Source organism: Erythrolamprus reginae, chromosome 1 (assembly GCF_031021105.1).
Source record: "Erythrolamprus reginae isolate rEryReg1 chromosome 1, rEryReg1.hap1, whole genome shotgun sequence".
In the NCBI taxonomy this organism is placed as follows: Eukaryota; Metazoa; Chordata; class Lepidosauria; order Squamata; family Dipsadidae; genus Erythrolamprus; species Erythrolamprus reginae.
In genome coordinates, this window is record NC_091950.1 from 285,372,227 (window position 1) to 285,394,133 (window position 21,907).

Consider the following 21,907-nt stretch of genomic DNA (forward strand, 5'->3'; position numbering starts at 1 on the left):
ACGAAAGGGGTGTGGGCACATGCACGCATGCTAGCACACACACTTTTTGGCACGCAAACCAAAAAAGCCTTGCCATCACTGCGATAGATGCTGCTTTGAGTTTCTAAATGAAAGGTGGCATATGAATCTAATAAATAAATAAAACTACTAATCCAGGTACAAAGTGCTCTACACTTACATATTACCCATGGTTGAAAACAGTTTCTCATACTCTACTTTTATGCATGTAGAAGTGGAGGTTTGGTTTACAGTTTCAGACTTTATTCCCTCCAAACAGAATTAGTTACCACGTATAACCTTATGTGTACATTATATGAGCATCCTTTCTTTCATTGCCCACGCAATAGCTATAATATGAATTATATTTTTAACAAGAAAATATACTAGCTCAATAATTATGTAGGAAAGCTTGACATGGCAACATGTGCCTTTATACACAGAGAAAACACACACAAACAAACACTTATTACCAACTTTATTTTTATTTTCATCTCACAAGCTTAACCTAAATCAGTTAGAGCAACTTCATATTTGCTTAACCACCAATCAATCACTTTCCAATGTGGTAATTTACATCAGAAAAGATTAACTTCACCTTCTCCTAAGTATAAAATGTTCTCTGAGATTCGTATCTTCAATACTGAATGAGAATCTTAATGAAGTGATTGCTGTTGAAACATTCTACAAGCAACCAATTAATCCTCCAACAGGAAACAGAACTAATAGTGCTATAAAGAAAGATTCCAGTGCAAATACTGAAATTTTATATAAGGAGATTATCTCAATTTTTAAAAATTTATTTTTTTATTGCGTGAATAATTTCATATGAGAGTTTAAGGATTAGTAAATGGGGTTTTCCCTTACAACAAACCTCTTAGGTAGGCTGAATTAAAAGGGGCTAAACACTTCCTAAGCTTCATCAAGGATGGGATATGAACCTGGGCCACTTTTTCTCCAAAGTAACATCTTAGCCCCCGCTAACATTCTTGCTTAAAATTAGGTGATTTTTAAATCTTTCCAGAATGGTCAAATTCTTGTAATCTCTGCCCATCTAAAAATTTAGAACATTCGATTTGTCACATTTTCCCCTTCTAATATTAAAAATACCATTGTTCAGTTTGTTTGTTTGTGTTTTTTAAAAAACTAAATGTCTTGATATGTTCACATTTACCTTTCTGTCCAACTGAAACCAAGTAATTTCAGAATCTGGAACATCTGTTGAAAATGAGAGCTCTGACTTTTATCTGTCTTAGAAGAGGGGAAAAACAATTTAGTCAATTAGCGCATAGCAATCAAATGCAAAAAAGCATTGTCACAATAGATTTCCAAGGAAAAAATAATGCTATGAAAACTGGATTTATCTTATGTACGTTTTCTTCAGAAAACTGGAAAAGTTTCAATGTTCAAATCATAATTGGAGCAATGGAAGCCTTGAAATATTATCTACAATATTTAATATTATAACATTGTTTTGTTATATTATTATATTAATATATTACAATATTTTTGGAGTACAGTAGTACCTCCAGATACGAGCTGCTCCACATGCGAGTATTCCAAGTTACGAGCCGCGACGCGAGCAAAATTTCTGTTCGACACCAGAGCTCAAATTCGGGATACGAGCCGAGCTTCCGCTAGGTGGCGCAAGAATCCTTGCTTCTGGTTATCTCGGTGCGAAAAACAAAGTCTAAAGGCATTCATTCGAGCTCAGGTCTGGAACGAATTAAACTCGTATGTCGAGGTACCACTGTATAATACACACTTTAGTTTCAGGGCAGGAAAATAAAGAAAAAACAAATCTGCCTTTGTGTCCCAGCAATTTGCCTCCCAGCAACCAGCACAGATGATATACACTGTTGGCTGTGTATTTTTGTGCATGTTTGACTCATAAAAGTAGCAAAGAATTGGAGAAATGTACATTATAGTAATACAGTATACTAATGCCAGCAAGTTTTCTTAAATGTAGTCACGCTAACCCTACCCAAATATTCTCCTTTATTGGTGAATGGCATATTATGATACCATTATTTTCTTAGAAAACACTTATCTTTGAAAAAGGTTAGCGCAAGTCTAACAAAATTTCTTTAAATGCTTAGATGTTTATAAAATGTACATTAACATATTCATCGTCTACCAAAGCAATTTATATAAATCATAGAATACCTACGACATATAATATAACGTCAGGCTTATATTTTTCCATTCGGTCTATAGCAGCAGCAAGATCTCTGGAAATGAAACATGAAGAACAGATAAATCCTCCAAATGAAATATTCCTTTATTTTATTTATGTATTTTTAAAAAACCTTCTATGCTACCTTTCAGAATCATGAGCGGCTTATGATTATGTCTGCCCGTCAGCAATATTCTATTAAACATATCAATAGGTTAAAATATTGTGCTGTTTATTGATAAACAATCACACAACATGCTTGCCTTGTTAAGTAAAGTGAAGTTCCATCACTACGCATCACAGCAACCTGGTCTCCATTTTCAGAAAGACGAACTTTTCCTACTCCTTCTCTGAAAATGACAAAAAAAGCATTATTATTATTATTATTATTATTATTATTATTATTATTATTATTATTATTATTTATTGGATTTGTATGCCGCCCTTCTCCGCAGACTCGGGGCGGCTAACAACCATGATAAAAACAGCATGTAACAATCCAATTAATAAAACAACTAAAAACCAAACATACACACAAACATACCATACATAACTTGTAATGGCCTAGGGGGAAGAAATATCTTAACTCCCCCATGCCTGGCGATAAAGGTGGGTCTTGAGTAATTTGCGAAAGACAAGGAGGGTGGGGGCCGTTCTAATCTCTGGGGGGAGTTGATTCCAGAGGGCCGGGGCCGCCACAGAGAAGGCTCTTCCCTGGGGCCCGCCAAACGACATTGTTTGGTCGACGAGACCCGGAGAAGGCCAACTCTGTGGGACCTTATCGGCCGCTGGGATTGAACAATCTATTTCCAAGAAGGAATTGTAAATGGTTTTCTTAACATCCACTTCCATCCAGCTAATTAACTAGCGAATGGATGACAGCTAGATAGATAGCTTGGTAGATAGGTAGACAGATACTGTTCCTGTATGTTAATAATTAAGATCATAAGGATACTTTTTCTGTGGGTGTGGCTTAGTGGGCATGGCAGGGGTAGGATATTGCAAAATTCCCATTCCCACCCCACTCTGGGGCCAGCCAGAAGTGGTATTTGCTGGTTTTCCGAACTACCCAAAATTTCTGCTCCTGGTTCTCCAGAATCTGTCAAAACCTGCTGAATTTCACCCCTGCCTTAGGGAAATAACATTCCTTTACAAATTATAATGGCAAAGGAGGAAAAGGAAAAAAAGAGATCTGAACACAAGATTATTATACTCCTAATTTTGTTTCAGAATTTTCGAGGCTAGGTGGATAAAAAAAATCCCTCAGAATTCAGAGACAGTGTGGCCAATGATAGGTTCTGGCTGGGAAAAAAAAGGAAAGCTTTTGCTCCATAGATCTGGAGACATCTAGTTAGGTAAGATCATCCTAAAAAACCTTTAAGTTAATACATGAAAAAGACCACAGAATGTCAAAGATGACTTTTATTCTGTCCTATGCTGTTTGCTGGATGAAAGGAAAGGTACATATGAAAATATGAAGAGCTGGCAATTCATTGTTTACCTCAGACCTGCAAGTCTTGTAAACATTTCAGATTTTATTTCTCATTTTAAAGATGTATATTTTTATTTATTTTATTTATTTTTATTTTTATTTTATTTTAATTAGATTTGTATGCCGCCTCTCTCCTTTCATCCCCAAATAAAATAATCCCTGAAACGAAACTTTCCTCTGTTACATTAGTTATTTAAATCAGCAAACATTAAAAATATAATTCAAAGGGTCCAGCTCTACATTAAGACAAAGAAACAGGCATTTCCAAAAAAAAAAAAAAGGAAATAAAGAAGCCATTCATACATTTTCGTAAGAAGTCCTTTTGCATCCAAGCTCCTTAGAACTTCTTTACTTTTCTCTTGATAAAATGATTCTCCAGAATATTCATCAAAGTAGATTCCGAGACGCTGGACAACCCATCAAGAAAAGAGGAAAATAATTACAATCAGCAAGAATAATCTGCTGATAATGAGACCAATCTCTCAGAATTCCCACTAAGCACAGCCTTGTAATCTCTGCATTTCTGATGGCTTCCTGCTTGAAGACTTTCTAGAATCTAAACCAAAATAGACAGAGCAAATGAAAATGGAACTTTAAAAAATATATCAAGAGATATTGGAAAAAAGAGAAAATCCTACTCAGTCATGTAGGAATATTGCAATAGTTTGTCAAATGTCAACTGACATTTATATTATTGTTCCATTAACATGCTAAAACACAAAAGGTGTTTTTATATTGAATTCCACCCTACACATATTCCACTAAATCAGCAAGGCTCCATATGCAAGTGATGTGAACCAACCCCCTCCCCCCAAAACAATACATCAGAACATCATTTTCCTACAAATGATACACAATTATCCATCTCATATATCTCTTTACATCTGTTTCATCTATCCTTGGTCATCTTAGTTATAACTCATCATGAATATTTTATTAGATTTTATAATGCAATTTATTTCTATGTTGTCAATTACTGCCTAATAAACTTCACTTACAACTAATTTAGCTATTTTTCCTATTAAAATGCACTTTCATTTATGTTAATAGACCAATGCTGCATTATTTTATTTTTGTTTACAGTAAGTATGTTATAGATTGTACTAAGCTGGTCACTGATAAAAATAAAATTATCTCTCTTTCTGAATCATATAAGTGGCCTGTTGTTTTACAATGCACACTGTACTTTAGAATTGTGACAGGCAATTCTAAGGGTGCACATTTTTCAGAAATGCTAAAATATTATGTCTATTACACTGAGAAAGGGATAATTCCTAAACACTGAAAGAAAAGATTCAAGTCAGCACCTTATATACCCGAGCATATTCTTCAATGCTAACATCTCTAAAATGTTGCCACAATGACACGGCCTTTTTTTCCTGTGCTTCCAATTTCCTAAAGAAATCTTGTGCCAGAGTTTTAATATTTTCATCCTCTTCTGAAGCTTTGTTGACCTGTACATAAACCTGTATGAAAAGAAAAGAAAAACACAGGACAATTCAATCTGAAAGTCTTCTCCACCAACAACACTTCGTATTCAAGACATTCGAGGTGCAAAATCCTATAATCTTCACCACAATGGCAAGGATCACAGGGAGTTCAACAAGAAACGACTGCTATTCCAATATACAAGAGCTGATAACCCCCTCCAGAAAATGGCAGACTTCTAGTCCATATTCTTTGGCTGCCTGCATTACTGATTGGGATTGGAGTCCAAGAATACTGTACTTGGTTATTTACTTTAATTTTTCCCCATGCCATCTTCCTTATAAATGTCACTTCCTTCAAGAGAGAAAAAAGGATGTGTTTCTACTTAGCCCATTGAGCAAACAGTTTTAGGAACATAAGAAGCTGCCATATAGAAAGCCAGCTCATTGTTTTTGGTCACTGCCCTGATTGCTAATAGTTCTCCAGAATCTCATATCTCTGCCATTGATACCTTCTCATTCTTTTTAGTTCAATAAGACAGAAAATGAACTGGAAAGCTACTTGCAACATATGTTTTTTTGTTTTTTTTAAATCATTTTTAAGGAATTCATTTTGTTTCAGAAGTCTGGCAACACAAACAGGAAAGCAATATTAAAATATTAAAAAATAAAGAATTGCAGGGTTGATAAATTTATGGTCATTCACATTATGATTTTAATAGTGTGCCAGTATTTTTAATATACCTCAAAAAGATGCTGCAAAGGATTAGATTTTAGTTTTTCTTCAGATCCAAACCACTGGAAGCCAGCTCCCAACAGCCCTGAAAAAAGTAATTATTTCACATGTAACAATATATGTGTATATTACAATATATATATATATATATATATATATATATATTAATAAAATCAGTCAATAATTTGCCCTTCTTCTATTTTCAGTAATAAAAATGTGCATGGTAAAATCATTTAAATTGATAAAGTAAGTCTCAAGATTGCGCCAACCAAAAACACATTTGTACATGCTATAAATTTTGACTCCCATAAGATGAACCCACTGGCTATAAGGATATTGATCAAGTGACATAAAAGGACATACATTTTGTACTTAGATATTGAAACAGGATTTGTACTGGGGGTAGGCAAGAATGTGCGTAAAACAAGGAAACAGAAAACTTGTCCTGAATGGCACAAACCTATTTATACCTAAAGACTGACTTTTACATCATTACATAATAGTGTGGCAACACAGTAGCAAACAGTGTGCGAGTGGGGTGGGGAGAAAGCATAATGAACATAAGGAATGAAGAACCAAAAAGAGATTACACTAGAAAAAAACAACCAAGAGGAAAGTAAGAAATGTAGTACAGTGTTCCCTCAATTTTCACCGGGGATGCGTTCTGAGACCGCCCGCGAAAGTTGAATTTCCGTGAAGTAGAGATGCGGAAGTAAATACACTCTTTTTGGCTATGAACAGTATCACAAGCCTTCCCTTAACACTTTAAACCCCTAAATTACAATTTTCCATTCCCTTAGCAACCATTTAGATTATTACTCACCATGTTTATTTATTAAAGTTTATTTTAAAAAAATATTTATTAAAGGCGGATGAAAGTTTGGCAATGACATATGACGTCATCGGGCAGGAAAAACCGTGGTATATGGGAAAAAACACAAAAGTATTTTTTAATTAATATTTTTGAAAAACCGTGGTATAGACGTTTTGCGAAGTTCGAACCCGCGAAAATCGAGGGACCACTGTATTCCCAAAATTAAACAGTAGTTTTCTACACAAAGAAGATCAAATTCAGCTTATCCCTAAATGTTTATTGGTTACTTACTGATTTCGAAGCCATCTCAATCAGAAAGTGACTCTCGCTGGCATCATATATAATGTAGATATATTACTACAATTAGTTTCTGTTATTGGCCATTATATATTGCTGGTATATATTTTATCCTTTATTATATATCTCCTTGGAGGAGTGGCATATAAATCAAATCAAATCAAATAAAAAAATATCAGGGAAGCACTGTTATTTGAAAAAAAAACATGAAATGTTAATCTTTTGAGTCAGGGTAGATTTGATTTAAATCAACTCGATTTAAATCATAATTTTTAAAGAGCCACTGTCATCTCTATCCTGCAATGGCTCCTCCTCTGACCTGCTGTTGACTCACCAATAGTCCCAATATCGCAGAATATATAGCCTCATGCTACATAACTGAGCTGCATTTCATGTTGAATAAACTAAATTATCAATGAATCTCAAATAGAAAACTATCTTTGGTTAGATTTTTACTCAGAAAGCATTTTATTAAAATAAATTTAATTTAAAAAATCCGATTTAAATTTTAAAAATCTGATTTAAATTTTTTAAATTTAATTTTTTTTAAAATCGGCAATTTTTATCCACCTTGTTTTGAGCCATGATCATATAAACTCAAAGGACCCCAGAACAAACAACAGGAGTAAAATATCATTTTCTTGAGCTGAAATAATATATTTTTCCTCAGAACATTAGAACCTATCCAAATCTTACTACAAATGTGAAATAAAATCCCAGAACAGCTCTGCAAGCACCTGGTTCCCCCTTTGTTACAGCCAAAATAACCTGGCCGTTCTGGAATTTATTACTGAGAAATTTAAAAAGTTTCTTGCATTCACATTCTCATTGTTTTTTAGTGTAGATACAAACTGGATGGTTGAATACCTAAGTCTTGTTTTATGGATTTATATAAATAAGTTCAGTGGTTTATCTTTATGGTATAGAACGGTTATAAAAAACAAAACAAAAGGGATTTTAAAAATTGTACATATCAGTATTCTGTTGTTGTTGTTCTTTTTAAAAAAAAACCTAATCTCTCTTGGCCAGCTTTGAGTTACCAAATTAATTTTCCACAATAAAATTGAAAGCTTTTCATTTAAAAAAAAAACTCATTATGACAAGGTTGAAAATAACTAGCCCTAGATTATGTTACACTAAACAAAAAACCATAAAAAATATATTTACCAAACTGCATGCCCCAGTCTCCAAGATAATTTATTCTTGTTACTTGATGTCCAATCGCTTCATTTATATTTGCTATGAAATTCCCTGGAAATAAATCACAGTAGTCATTTGTCCCAGCAGTATTCTTATCTCCAAACACTCATTTTATGTAATCTGATCTCCCTTTTTTTATCCTTGTATAGGTACTCAGTTAATATCATTCAACGACTGTTTGAAGAATACCAATTACCGTAGTATTGGTACCAAACATGCGGTGGTTATGATTGGTCCTCAAAGTTGTGTTCATTCCAGCACCCCTCTATCATGATGTGGCAAATGGCTTACAGTTACAAACATTAGAGCACCCTGAAATCACATGATTGTCATTTATGACTTCCCTTACCAGGTTCCAACTACCCAACTTTAATAAGAAGAACTATGAGTCTACATTAAGTAATAAATGTAAGGGAACACAAATCAGAGGACGCAAATTTCTAAGCTTGAAAAGAACTGATTACATCTAATTGCTATAGTTTTTTATAGCTCTTATTTAATATACATTATCTAAAAAGGTCACAAGCTGATTCTGAGTCTTTCTTTTGAACTTCTGAATCATCTTAAAGTTCTTAGATGCAAAATAATTCAGTTTCGCTGTTTCAACAGTTGAAATAAAACTAGATGGTTATTTTTTTCCTTATTCCAAAGTCATTTTCAAAAAGACTCTGTCTGATTCTATGATCTCAATCTCTCCTCTTTTGAGAAACTTTCAAAATGCACCCAAGCAATACCTATTTAGCAATGTCTTCAAAGCAGCTCAAAGTTTATCATGTAGCCCAGCGGTCCCCAAACTACGGCCCGCGGGCCGGATGCGGCCCGATGAGGTCTTTTCACCGGCCCGTGGCAGCTCACGAGATTTTACTGATCAATATAATAAGCTCCCGAATCTCCTGTCCACTCACCGCGGTCGGCTGCTGAGCGAGGAGAAGGTGGAGAGGCAAGGGGGCGGGGAGGAAAGCGGGCCTGCAATTTGCCAATTTATTTCTCGCCTTTAGGGAGAGAAACTGTTGCTGCCCTATGGCATCGTTGTTGTCGTAGCAGCCACCCTGCACTGGCCAGTAAAGCCAGCTGCCCGAGAAAGCAGCGCAGGAAAGCGGCGCATTTAAAAAGCGCAGGCAGCCGCCACGAAAACAACGGCCCAATGGTGGCCGCTGAAGCCGAGAGCCCGAAGCCCGCTCTGCAGCCTCAACACCAGGCTTCGGGCGAGCAGAGCTGTGCGCTGGCGGCGGGAGCTGTTGGGGAGGGCTCTGCCGGGAAGGGCTGTGTCAGCGGCGAGGTGGCCGCGCCGTCATTGTTCCTTCAATGCAGCAAGTTTGCTTGGCTTTCTGGGGCTTTTTTTTCTCCCCCTCCACCACACCTTTCCGAATGTTGTTTGCTGCTTAGGAGTGACCCTCTCTCGGGCTTGTTGTGGATGCGGCGCGGATGAGGGGGAAAGCTGTAAGCGCGAATTAGCAAAACCAGTTCAACCTCTTCTTCACCTCCTTACCGACTACTGGAAAAAAAGAAGCTTCGTTGGGATTTTGGCTCTCCGCAGAGACTTTCAAAATGTGCTTTCCTGGGCAGCTGGGCTTTTCCCCTCATCCGCGCCGCATCCACAACAAGCCCAAGAGAGGGTCACTCCTAAGCGGCAAACGACATTCAGACAGGGGTGGTGGAGGGGGAGAAAAAAAAAGCCCCAGAAAGCCAAGCAAACTTGCTGCAGCACACCCGGTTCTCCCCTCATGCCTTCCGCCAAGTTGGAGCTCTTTTTTTCTTTCTTTTTTCCCCCCTCCCCTCTTTGGAGGCGCAGATTTTTTTCTTTCCCCTCTTCCCAGTCAGCAGGCGCGCGTGTAGATAAGTCCAACCACTTCCACCCCACCACCCGTTCCTACAGGAAGAGGTCGGGTGCGCTACCAGGAGGCGGAGGCGGCATGGGGCTGGGCGCTGGGCACCGTGGAAGGTGAAGGGGTGGACTGACTGTGCCTCTTAGCTGGAAAGCCGGACGGGGGCGGAGGCGACGGCGAAGTCCGGTACTCTCCGCTCTCTCTCTCTCAGCGCAGCTTAGAAGTAACAGTGCCCGAGGACAGCAGCGGAGCTTGGAGGCTGCAGCAATGCAGCACCAAGAAGGACCATGTATTGGTCCTTTGAAACCGCCGCCGCCTCCGTTCGGGCGAATTCAGGGGGTTAGCTGGAGAGGCGGGTGGAGGCGATGGCGAAGTCCAGTACTGGGACCATGCAGAGCTGCTCATCCAGGGGGCCGTGGACCGGCAAGCCACCCTCCGCTCTCTCTTTCGCTCTCTGTTGCCAGTGTGGTGTATGAGAGAGAGAGAGAAAAAGGAGGGGAGAGAAAGAAAGAAAGCAAGATAGATAGATTGAAAGAGAAAGAAAGCAAGAGGGAGAAAGAGGGAGAGATAGAGAGGGAGAGAGAAAGAGGGAGAGATAGAAATAGAGTGAGAGAGAAAGAAAGAGGGAGAGGGAGGGAGGGAGAGAGAGGGAGAGATAGAAATAGAGTGAGAGAGAAAGAAAGCAATAGAGAGAAAGAGGGAGAGGCAGGGAGAGAGGGAGGGAGAGAAAGAGAGAGGGAGAGATAGAAATAGAGTGAGAGAGAGAGAAAGAAAGCAAGAGAGAGAGGGTGAAAGAGGGAGAGAGAAAGGAAGAGGGAGAGATACAAAGAGGGAGAGAGAAAGAGTGAGTGAAAGAGAGAGAGAGAAAGAGAGAGGGACAGAGAGAGAAAGAAAGAGGGAGAGATAGAGAGGAAGAGAGAAAGGGGGAGAGATGGAAAGAGTGAGAGAGAGAGAAAAAGAGAAAGAGAAAAATGAGAAAGTTATGGAGAGAAAACGAGGGAGGGGAAAATGAAACAAATGAGAGAGAAGGAAGAAAATAGAGGGAAGAGAGGTGGAGAGGAAGGAGGGAGGGAAGGAAGGAAGGAGAAATGGAGGGAGTTTCTTGATTTAAGTTTAAATTTACTTGTTAATAAAAATGTATAAATTACTTTATTACTTAATTACTTCTTATTTTAAATATTGTATTTGTTCCCATTTTGTTTTTTACTTTAAATAAGATGTGCAGTGTGCATAGGGATTTGTTCATAGGGGTTTTTTTATAGTCTGGCCCTCCAACAGTCTGAGGGACAGTAAACTGGCCCCCTGTGTAAAAAGTTTGGGGACCCCTGATGTAGCCTAACAAAGATTAAACATCAGCACCTACTGTTCACAGGCTAGTTACAAATACCGTCACTTAAACTATATCATTATATTCATAAGGTTTATTCATTTATAGCCCCAAATTGTGTTACATTTAGATCTTACCTATTAATGTAGAACGCAGGTGACCAACGTGAAATTTCTTAGCAATGTTGGGTGAACTGCAAGAAATGTGAACATTCATCATTTAGGTTCTATTCCTTATCTTCCAAAAAAGGAACAGAGATGTCAAACCAGAACTTTACCTCAACACTTGTTATTTATTTATAACCCCCTCTTAATTATTTTTACAAATAACTCAAGATGATAATTATATCCAACATATAATTATAGAAAAGTAGGTTGGGTTGCGAGAAAGAAACTAGCTATGGTCAGCCTATTGGCTTTCATGGCTAAGGCAGAACAAAGATATTCTCTATTTAGCTCATACTGTGAAGCATATACAGGAAAACACGAATTCCCTGCTAACCAATGTAAACAATATAGCATGGCAGAGTAAATAGAACCTTGGGCAATTCCACTGCTAGTAAACTTAGGAACAAAATCAATACTGAAGGACATCCTTTAGAAACATATACTACATGCTAAACCACAGATCTTTCAAAGCAGAACAACACATTCCACTTTGTATCTGTATTCCCGTTCTTTCCTATATTTTATTGCAATATGAAATAACAAAATTGTGTCATAGCTGAAATGGAAGCCTACATAATCCAAGGGAAAATGAACCCGAATATATCATATGTTCAGATGTAAAAAGATTGATTTCAATACATTGGTACCTCTACTTACGAACGTAATTCATTCGGTGACCAGGTTCTTAAGTAGAAAAGTTTGTAAGAAGCACTTTTTAAATTCTATTTATTTATTTATTAGGTTTGTATGCCGCCCCTCTCCAGAGACTCCCATAGCAATCAATGTAAAAGCAAATAATGTGTGCGATTGGGGAAACCACAGGGAGGGTGGAGGCCCTGTTTCCTCCCAAGAGATTCCTAGAGAGGCCCCATGGAGGTTTCTTCCTGCCTTTTCCGGTTACAGTTTTGCAGGCTCAGGTTTGTAAGTGGAAAATGGTTCTTGAGAAAAGGCAAAAAAATCTTGAACACCTGGTTCTTATCTAGAAAAGTTTGTAAGTAGAGGTGTTCTTAGGTAGAGGCACCACTGTACTCCCTAAACCAAACTGCATGCTTTACTAGAAAGAAATGAACCATACCAATCTTAGGCCAATGAATCAATGCTGATTTTCAGACAGGTTACTTACATAACCTATCTGCAAAGACTGCTCTTTAGAAGACCAGATTCTGAAGATAAAACTCAAATACTTTGGGCATCTAATGAGAAGGAAGGACTCACTGGAGAAGAGCCTAATGCTGGGAATGATTGAAGCAAAAAAAGAAGGGGACGACAGAGAATGAGGTGGCTGGATGAAGTCACTGAAGCAGTAGGCGTGAATTTAAATGTCCTCCAGAGGATGGTAGAGAACAGGAAGGCCTGGAGGAACGTTGTCCATGGGGACACAATGCATCAGACACAACTTCATAACTAATAATGACAAAACCTGCATGGTACTGTATTTTAGTTATTTTCCAAAATAAACAAGCCTGTATACTTACCTAAAATCAATCAGAACCTTTCTTTTTGGCAAGCCTGAGAAAAGTTCGCTCTTTATTCCATATTCAGAGCCATCTTCAAATACCTGCTGTAACACTGTCTTAGGAAGCAAAAATACACATAGCTACAATGGGAGTAATGAATTCTGAGATCATTTTAAGACCAAGGTAATGCCTTTCATGGCGATTTGCAAGATCACAAATCTCTCATTCCGCAAAAACCCTCAAAGACTTCACATCATCTAAGCAGACATCTGCAAATGCTTTTCAAGTGCACAGATAGTAAGCAGCCAACGCTAATTCCTCTTTTTATGTTTGATTACTTTTCTGAACTGAGAACACTCATTTTTCAATCTGCCCTTGCTCAATTCACTACACATGGTATTCATATAATTATATTTTAAAACAAGCTAACAATATTATGATTAATATTATTTATGCCAATTATTATGTGTTAATATCATAAACAACATTAATATTTATGCAAAATTGATTCACTTTTTAAAAAACATCCTGCTTTTAGATGATTGCTACTCCCTTTTGTTTGATGTGTTTATTTCTAAACTGTATTTTATTATTTTATATTTTTAAGATTACATCATTGGAAAAACCATTTAAGTTAAAACTATGGGATAGGAACTATATACTCCATATCAGTGAAAACTAGCCTTTTCCCCCTTGGGTGCTGAAAGCATGTATGTGCAGTCGCACGTGTGCATGTGCCTAAACCTATAATGCAATGCCCCTCTTGTGCGCCCTGCTCCCTGTACGTACACGCACAACCCCACTGCGTATTCAACCACTGCTGCCTCACATCCCAAAATAATGCTGGAAGGGGAGGGGAAAGCTCCCATCCACAAATGGTGCTTGGAGGGGGAAAAGCCTCCCATCTCCAAATGGCACTGGGGGAAGGGAATCTCGGGCGGCAGAAAGTGACGAGAAAGGTAGCCCCCCTGCGCATGTGCTTCCAGCAGACGTGGTTGGTGAATCCACAGTAACTGAATTTAAACATGCCTGGGATAAACATAGATCCATCCTAAGATAAAAATACAGGAAATAGTATAAGGGCAGACTAGATGGACCAGGAGGTCTTTTTCTGCCGTCAGTCTTCTATGTTTCTATGTGTTTCCTTCAAGCAGGAAAGAGCCAAAAACCAGCTGGCTAGCGGGAGGTGCGTTCATGTGAGGTGGAGCTGAGCTGGGGGACGGCTCTCGTGCCCGCAGAGAGGACTCGAGCAAGCCACCAATGGCACATGTGCCATAGGTTCACCATCATGGGTCTGTACTGTATCTATTATAGAAAACACTAGCTTCAAATTTAGCATGTTTTCTTCTATTCTACAGTTCATAAGACATTAGCTCTTACCTTTGCTAATAAGTCTCGATTTATTGTGAAATCTACTGTTTCTTTACCTGGGCTGATTTGGTTCACGACTGCGTCACATTTTAGCTAAAATAAAAGTAAAGGAAATAGACAGAAGAGTATGTCACAAATAAGTGGAATTATCCTGCACACTGTGTTACATAGCTTCACATTTTCAAGCAAGGAGGGTAAGGAAGTAGAGCAGCATTGCAATGGGTGGTCTGCTATTTTTCATTTTCACACATAGCAAGCACATTCCAAAATGGCAGAGCTTGCACCCAAATGCCACTGTGTCTTTCTGACAAAAGTAGCAAGAACATGTACACAATGTTGTTTTTCAAGAATTATAACAACTAGCTGGGTCATCCATGCAAAGAGTACAGTGTTCCCTCAATTTTCGCAGGGGATGCGTTCCAAGATCGCCCGCGAAAGTCAAATTTCCGTGAAGTAGATATGCTCCCTTTCTTTCCTTCCTTCCTCCCCCTCTCTCCTTCATTCTTGGTTTTACTTACCCCCAGAACCCACAGGGGCAACGGGGTGGCAAGCAGGGGGCTTTGCTGCGCTTGCTGCGGCGGGCAGCAGTTTGGCTCGGTTTCAATTGGAGTGTACCAACGCTCCAAGAATTAAAGGGGTGGGATCGGAAGGCTGGGGCGGAAACGGAGCTTTTATTTAAAGAAGCAGGAGAGCTGAGGTGGAGGGGAGGGAGTAGGAAAGTTAAAACGCACAGTATTGTACATCGGGCAGCCCCAGAAAACTCTTGGTGTGCAAAAAAACCACAGAGTGTTTTTTTAATAATATTTTTTGAAAAACCGTGGTATAGACTTTTCGCGAAGTTCGGACCCGCGAAAATCGAGGGAGTACTGTATTTAACTGTATTTCAAGTAATTTTTGAAAGACTATAGATTGCAATTGTTGGAAGGCAAGAATGTCTCCCCACCCCCACCCCCCTTTTCACTGGTAAAAACAGCAGGGCAAAGAACTGACCCTCCCCAAGTCTTCATAATCTGTAGGACACCATTTTTCATAATCTTTATGCAGTACAACTCATTTGATAAGCATTTTTTATTGATGCTTCTAATTAATGCTTATTACTACATACCTTATTTGCCAGCTCTTCTGCCTGAAGATTGATATCTGAAATTGTGATATTTGTAGAATTTGCATCTAATACAGAATTCATAGAAAACTGGAAATCAGCAGTTTGCCTTTAAAAAAAAAGGAGGGAGGGGAATGTAAATGTTTATACTCTTTTCCTGAGAGAGAGCTCAGGATTTCTAAGATTTAGAGTTAACATAGCTGGAAACTAACATAGCTGGAGTAAGTTCATTTCCAAATGTTTCTGAAACAGCAAATAGTCTGTGAAACTAATATGCCTTTTTAACAATATACAAGCTAGACCTTGTAGTTCCTATTCTTCAAATGCTAAAAGCCATAAAATAGCACTTAAAGATCTGTTTGCCCAATAATGCCTAATGTTAACCACCATGGCATTGGACCAGATTACCTCCGGAACCGCCTGCTACCGCACGAATCCCAGCAACCGATAAGGTCCCACAGAGTTGGCCTTCTCCGGGTCCCGTTGACTAAACAATGTTGTTTGGCGGGCCCCAGGGGAAGAGCCTTCTGTGTGGCGGCCCCGGCCCTCTGGAACCAACTCCCCCCGGAGATTAGAACTGCCCCCACCCTCCCTGTCTTTCGTAAACTACTCAAGACTCATTTATACCGCCAGGCATGGGGGAGTTGAAATAGCTCTTCCCCCTAGGCCATTACAAGTTATGCATGGTATGTTTGTGTGTATGTTTGGTTTTATAATAGGGGTTTTTAGTTGTTTTTAATTATTGGATTGTACATGTTGTGTTTATTATTGTTGTTAGCCGCCCCGAGTCTGCGGAGAGGGGCGGCATACAAATCCAATAAATAATAATAATAATAATAATAATAATAATTATTATTATTATTATTATGATGTTAGGAACTTTTAGTCTCTCAGATGTTGCTAAGCTACAACTTACAGTAGCCCTGGAGAACAATGCAAGGGATACTGAGAATTACAGTTCACTAATATCTGAAGGTCACTGGCCTGTGTCTTAAGTGATGCTAGAAATAATACAAATTAGAAACAGAGACTGATCGAGTTAAAACACTAAGTCAGGACTTTATCCCTAGTTTTATTTGCTATTTTGTACATATGACAAAAGAATCTCAAGAAATTAAATGCTGTGTTGGAAAGAATTCAAAGATAGACAAAGATCATTGCAGGAGTGAAAAAGGCCTTACTTAATTAGTGGAAAGAGCCAAGAAGCCAAAAGAATCAAAAGAACCAACTTAATTTATTTCACACAGCTCCCTTTCATAATTCTCTGTTCCCTATGACCTAATCCAGCTAATACACATGCACAGTTCTACATGCTCTCTACATGTGGCTACCTTTGAAGAGTGTTCGGAAACTTCAGATCATGCAGAATGCAGCTGCGAGAGCAATCATGGGCTTCCCGAAGTAACTCCAACACTCTGCAGTCTGCATTGGTTGCCGATCAGTTTCCGGTCACAATTCAAAGTGTTGGTTATGACCTATAAAGCCCTTCATGGCACCGGACCAGGTTATCTGCGAGACCGCCTTCTGCCGCACGAATCCCAGCAGCCGGTTAGGTCCCACAGAGTTGGTCTTCTCCGGGTCCCGTCGACTAAACAATGTCGTCTGGCGGGACCGGGGAAGAGCCTTCTCTGTGGCGGCTCCGACCCTCGGGAATCAGCTCCCCCCAGAGATTAGGATTGCCCCCACCCTCCTTGCCTTTCGTAAACTCTTTAAAACCCACCTCTGCCGTCAGGCATGGAGGAACTGAGACATCTCCCTTTGCCTATGTAGTTTTGTGTATGATATGACTGTGTGTATGTTTTTATATATTGGGGTCTTTTCCTTTTTAGACTTTTTAGTATAAAACTGTTATTTTAGGTTTTAATTATTAGATTTGTCACAATGTATTGTTTTTATCACTGTTGTGAGCCGCCTCGAGTCTGCGGAGAGGGGCGGCATACAAATCTAATACATAATAATAATAATAATAATAATAATAATTATTATTATTATTATTATTATTATTATTATTTATGCTGTAATTCATAAACATGCCAACATATCATAGATAACGCTGCAGGTATAATGATACTAGTTTGCAGGAAAGCTTTGAGAAAGCCTTGACAACTAAGCACAGGAATTTTTTTTAATGGTACCAGCTAGTACGCTCATTTCCTTTTGATGATCTCATACAACTCTGTCTGTTGAGAACATGAACTTTCCTTGAACTTTTCCCACACCTAAAAATCCAGGCCTATCTGTACTGCAAAGCCTGAGCAAAAAGCTCATGCTTGCATAATGTGAACCAAGCACCCATGTGTGGCTTCTGGCCATACCGAGTGTGCCCAACCACGTGGCCTTTGACCTACACAAAAAAATACTACAATTAAATTCTAAAGTATAAATATCCTACCTATTTTTTGATACTGGAACAGCCGAGATTGATTTTACCAGGCTTTCTGGTGGGATCTTCAAAACCTGTGAAAGCTATTTGAAATAAAATTGCCAAATTTAATGTGGAAGAATAAACAGTCAGTAACATCCTTGTCACCATTCTATCCTCTATTTAATTACATTAAAATTTATCACGTATAAACACATACAGAGCAGCGATGAAATCTACTTACCTTCCCTACCAGTTCAGAAGCACGCATTTTGCACATGTGCCACCGTCACACACGTTTTTTCACCCTCTGCGCCAACGCTGAAGGCTTTGCGCATAGGGTTAAAAAAAGAAAATGGCGACATCTGGGCAGGTGGCCTGAGCCTCACCCTGCCCCCGCTACCTGTTCTCTGAACCACAGACAATCCCTGCTACCAGTACACCAGAACCGGGCCGAATTGGTAGCATTTCACCACCAAAACAGAGGTTACATTCTTGCAGTGCACAGATGTAGATTCATCCTTGTTTCCTATAGTACAGTTTTCCCTCGATTTTCACGGGTTCAAATTTCACGAAGTCTATACCACGGTTTTTCAAAAAATCTTAATTAAAAAATACTTCGCAGTTTTTTCCCTATATCACGGTTTTTCCTGCCCGATGACGTCATATGTCATCGCCAAACTTTCGTCCGCCTTTAATACATATTTTTTTAATAAACTTTAATAAATAAACATGGTGAGTAATAATCTAAATGGTTGCTAAGGGAATGGGAATTTGTAATTTAGGGGTTTAAAGTGTTAAGGGAAGGCTTGTGATACTGTTCATAGCCAAAAGTAGTGTACTTTATTTCCGCATCTCTACTTTGCAGAAATTCGACTTTCGTGGGCGGTCTCGGAACGCATCCCCTGCGAAAAGTGAGGGAACACTGTACTTCTAATATTTATTAGAAGAATGAATACCATCCATCAGGGGTCCCGAACACCTGGACTGCAGCCCACTACCAGCCTGTGGCCTATCTGAAATCAGGCCATGGCAGCAGTGGGTGACTGCAGCTCCATTTGCACAAGGAGCAGGCAGGCAGGCGGGCGGGTGGGTGTAAAACTCCATTTTTCCAAGCAGCATCTGTGTCTGCTGCTTGTGCGTATGGAGTTGTTCATGCATGTTTGTGCCCATCAGTTTCCCACAACCATTCCCTCTCCCTTCTCCCGCCGGTTTGCAAAGTTGGAAACGTTGGGGACCATTGTCATATATCATCCTTTGGGGAACTGGAGTTGTCCTTTCTATTGAAAATCAGCATTCAGATTAAAATGGACAGCTTCAGTACACATTTCCTTTCTGGAACCATGCAAGATCAACATTCAGATAAAGACCTACAGGTTTGAATCTAGAAGATACAAGTGCTTCAAATTCAAGCAAGTGAATAGGTAAGTCCAGCTGCTGTAAGATAAGTGATGGAATATCCATTGCTCCCTTTTGGGTAGCAGCGCCATAGCTGCATAGAGACAACTACCCAACTTGAAGCAGTTTTTCATACGCAACAAGAAACAACAGGGCAATGATTACAATATAGGAAGCAACAACACTAGGTGCCTACTTTGCCCCTGTACCCATGATGGCAAACTTATGGCATGCATGCCACAGGTGGCATGCGGAGCCATATCGGAGGGCACACAAGACTTTGCCATGTTTCAGCGCATGCGTGGGCTGGTCAGCTGATTTTTAGCCTTGGAAAAGGCCATTTCGCCCTCCCGATGCTTCAGGGAAGCTTCCCTAAATCCTTGGGGGCAAAAAAAAATCGCCCAATGGAGAAACCGGAAGTTTGGAAAAACGCACTTCCAGTTTGCCTTTGTGCTGTTTTTTGCACACTGGAGAGTTCAGGAAAGCTTCCTAAAGTTCTGGAGTGCAAACAACAGCACAATGGGCAAATCGGAAGATTATTTTCTGAACATCCAATTTGCCTGTTTGCTGTTTTTTGCACTCCAGAGCTTCAGGAAGCTTCTCTGAACCCTCCAGCGTGCAAAAGGCAGCACAATGACAAACCGGAAGTTAGTTTTCCTGAACTTCCACTTTGCCTGTTTGGGCATTTTTTTCACCTACCAGGCTTCAGAAAGACCTCTGTGCGGGGGGACAGCGGGGTGGGTGGGTGTTGCACATGCACGGAGGGGTGGGAGCTTGTGCACGTATGCTAGCACACCCACGCCCCTTTTGGCATGCGAACCAAAAAAGGTTTGTTATCACTGCCCTATACCAACATCATCACCACAGACCTACAGAGATGTGTGTTGATGTGTTCATCGTCCAGTGCACAAAAATCAACAGACACAAATTTGGTATCAGTACTTAGGGCAAAGCTATATTGGAGCATTTCAACCTCCCAAGACATTTTATAAGGCAGACTTCCAAAGTGACCTTTTTTTGGAAAAGCAGATCTTAATAGCATAGATTGTTAAATGTGGAAAGGTTTCAGGGTATTTAAAAAGGAATCAGAAAAGAGAATTTTTTTCATATATTATAAATTCATAAACCTGTGTGATTTCTCTCATAAGTAACTTACACCTGCATAATCAACCTGCCTTCCCTTCCTCTCTCAATCCACCTCTCCATTTTAGCATCTGATGAAGCAAGCTCCAGATGCTGATAACTCACTTTAAAAAATACCATTGGAAAGGGGGCTACTAAATTCATGATTTTTTTCACCCTGCATTACAGGTTTTGAAAAATATTTTCAAAAATATCTTTCAAAAAAAAATAGACAGATATTTCAGCATTTCTGGCACGCCAAAGGACAATGCATTTGATTTACTGAAATCCAAATAAATTATATTCACAGCATTTCTTTGATCCACTAATTTAATCGCTTTTTATTAAAGAAAATACCTGTAATAAAAATTTGTCTTTCATAATCCATGAAGCAATTTGCCTTCTGGAATTGTAAGTGATCCATGTCTAGAGGTCTTCAAGAAAAGACCAGACAGTCATTTATCTGTAATAGAATAAGCTTTCCTGTCCTGGCCAAGGGGTTGGACTAGAAGACCTCCGAGGTCCCTTCCAGCCCTATGATTCTATGAAAAAGGACGATCAATACCTGAGCGGCAATGCACTTCCGGAAACGACACCTCGCCATAGTTCTTGTTTAGAGGGGCGCTCTTCGTTTTCCCACTCCTCCGTCATGGAACAGCCCTCTTGGTGGGAGGAGCCACTCCAGCCTGACTCCCCTTTCTGGTAACGGGGGCGGGCGTAGAACTCGCCTCAGACAGAGAATACGAGCACGAGCCGGACTACGGTACTAGACCCCGTACCGCTCGCAGGGCGGGAAAGAAACTGACCCCGGAAGTAGGGACGGGGGGGATAGAGGGGCTCCCCGCCGGAAGTCCGTCCACGAATGTTGGCGGGTCTACCTTGGCGCCGGAGGCGGCTTCAGCCTTCGTTATGAGCACGTGCTCAGTTTCCAAGGTGAGTGGGAAAGAGAAAGGGAGTGGATTCAGTCCCCTCCCTCGAAAAATGGAACGGACGCCTCGCTTTCGGGTCCGCGAGGGAGTTTTCAGTTCGCGATCCTGGTGGCCGTTTGATAATGTCCGTCCCTCTTCGGGCATGCGCATAGGAGTCGCTGAAGCTATAAGCTTCGCGGCTTTCCCACTTTGCGTGTGGTGTGTTGTTGTGTTGTGTACGGACAGCATCTCTTTTCCAGGTTTTTTTTGTCGAAGGAACTAAGTGGAGAAAAGCAAAGTGAGAAGCCTGAGGGAAGAGGGGAAAGTGCAGTTGTGGAATGTAGTAATTAATAAATATATATCCTTTTTTCCCCTCAAAAAAGTTTTTTTAATTTTTTTTCTTCATAGTAAAAACATGTTTACAACATATACCTTCAATACAGCTTGAACATATATCTTCTTAAGTACAGTTTTAATTTTAAAAAATCACATATCCATTCTATTCTATCTTATCTTTCGGTATATATTGCTTATCTCTTGCTGCCTCCTTTTCTAATTTTGTCATCTAGATAAACCAATTCTAGTTAAATTTACCGCTAATGTTCTTTCATGTGCTTAATAACATATCTTTAATTTCTTAAATCTAGACCCTAGTGCCTCCTTAATAAATATATTATCCTGTTCGCCAGGTAAAGTCCCTCAGGTTGCCTTGTTCACAATCCTGTCCT

The 21,907-nt window shown here is 39.6% G+C and overlaps 2 protein-coding genes across 4 annotated transcripts in view; one reads left to right on the top strand and one right to left on the bottom strand.

Annotated features, from left to right (window-relative positions):
• Positions 1 to 21,342, bottom strand: part of RARS2 (arginyl-tRNA synthetase 2, mitochondrial) — a 32,987-nt gene extending 11,645 nt beyond the window's left edge. The window contains exons 1-13 of one of the 3 annotated variants that reach the window (XM_070733188.1): positions 20,837 to 21,342; positions 17,782 to 17,855; positions 15,393 to 15,498; positions 14,297 to 14,380; positions 12,935 to 13,032; positions 11,430 to 11,485; positions 8,107 to 8,190; positions 5,837 to 5,913; positions 4,973 to 5,131; positions 3,969 to 4,072; positions 2,437 to 2,523; positions 2,168 to 2,228; positions 1,172 to 1,248 (exon numbers count right to left, since the gene is read on the bottom strand). In XM_070733188.1, the coding sequence (XP_070589289.1) occupies positions 1,172 to 1,248; positions 2,168 to 2,228; positions 2,437 to 2,523; positions 3,969 to 4,072; positions 4,973 to 5,131; positions 5,837 to 5,913; positions 8,107 to 8,190; positions 11,430 to 11,485; positions 12,935 to 13,032; positions 14,297 to 14,380; positions 15,393 to 15,498; positions 17,782 to 17,855; positions 20,837 to 20,875 (1,106 nt within the window). In that variant the 5' untranslated portion in view covers positions 20,876 to 21,342. Of the gene's footprint in view, positions 1 to 1,171; positions 1,249 to 2,163; positions 2,229 to 2,436; positions 2,524 to 3,968; positions 4,073 to 4,972; positions 5,132 to 5,836; positions 5,914 to 8,106; positions 8,191 to 11,429; positions 11,486 to 12,934; positions 13,033 to 14,296; positions 14,381 to 15,392; positions 15,499 to 17,781; positions 17,856 to 20,836 lie in introns of all 3 variants that reach the window. The other 2 variants (XM_070733189.1, XM_070733190.1) reach the window with 2 other exon arrangements.
• ORC3 (origin recognition complex subunit 3) overlaps positions 20,982 to 21,907 on the top strand; it is a 63,189-nt gene continuing 62,263 nt past the window's right edge. Inside the window, 1 exon segment of the mRNA XM_070733187.1 lies at positions 20,982 to 21,204. Within this exon segment, the coding sequence (XP_070589288.1) occupies positions 21,181 to 21,204 (24 nt within the window). The 5' untranslated portion in view covers positions 20,982 to 21,180.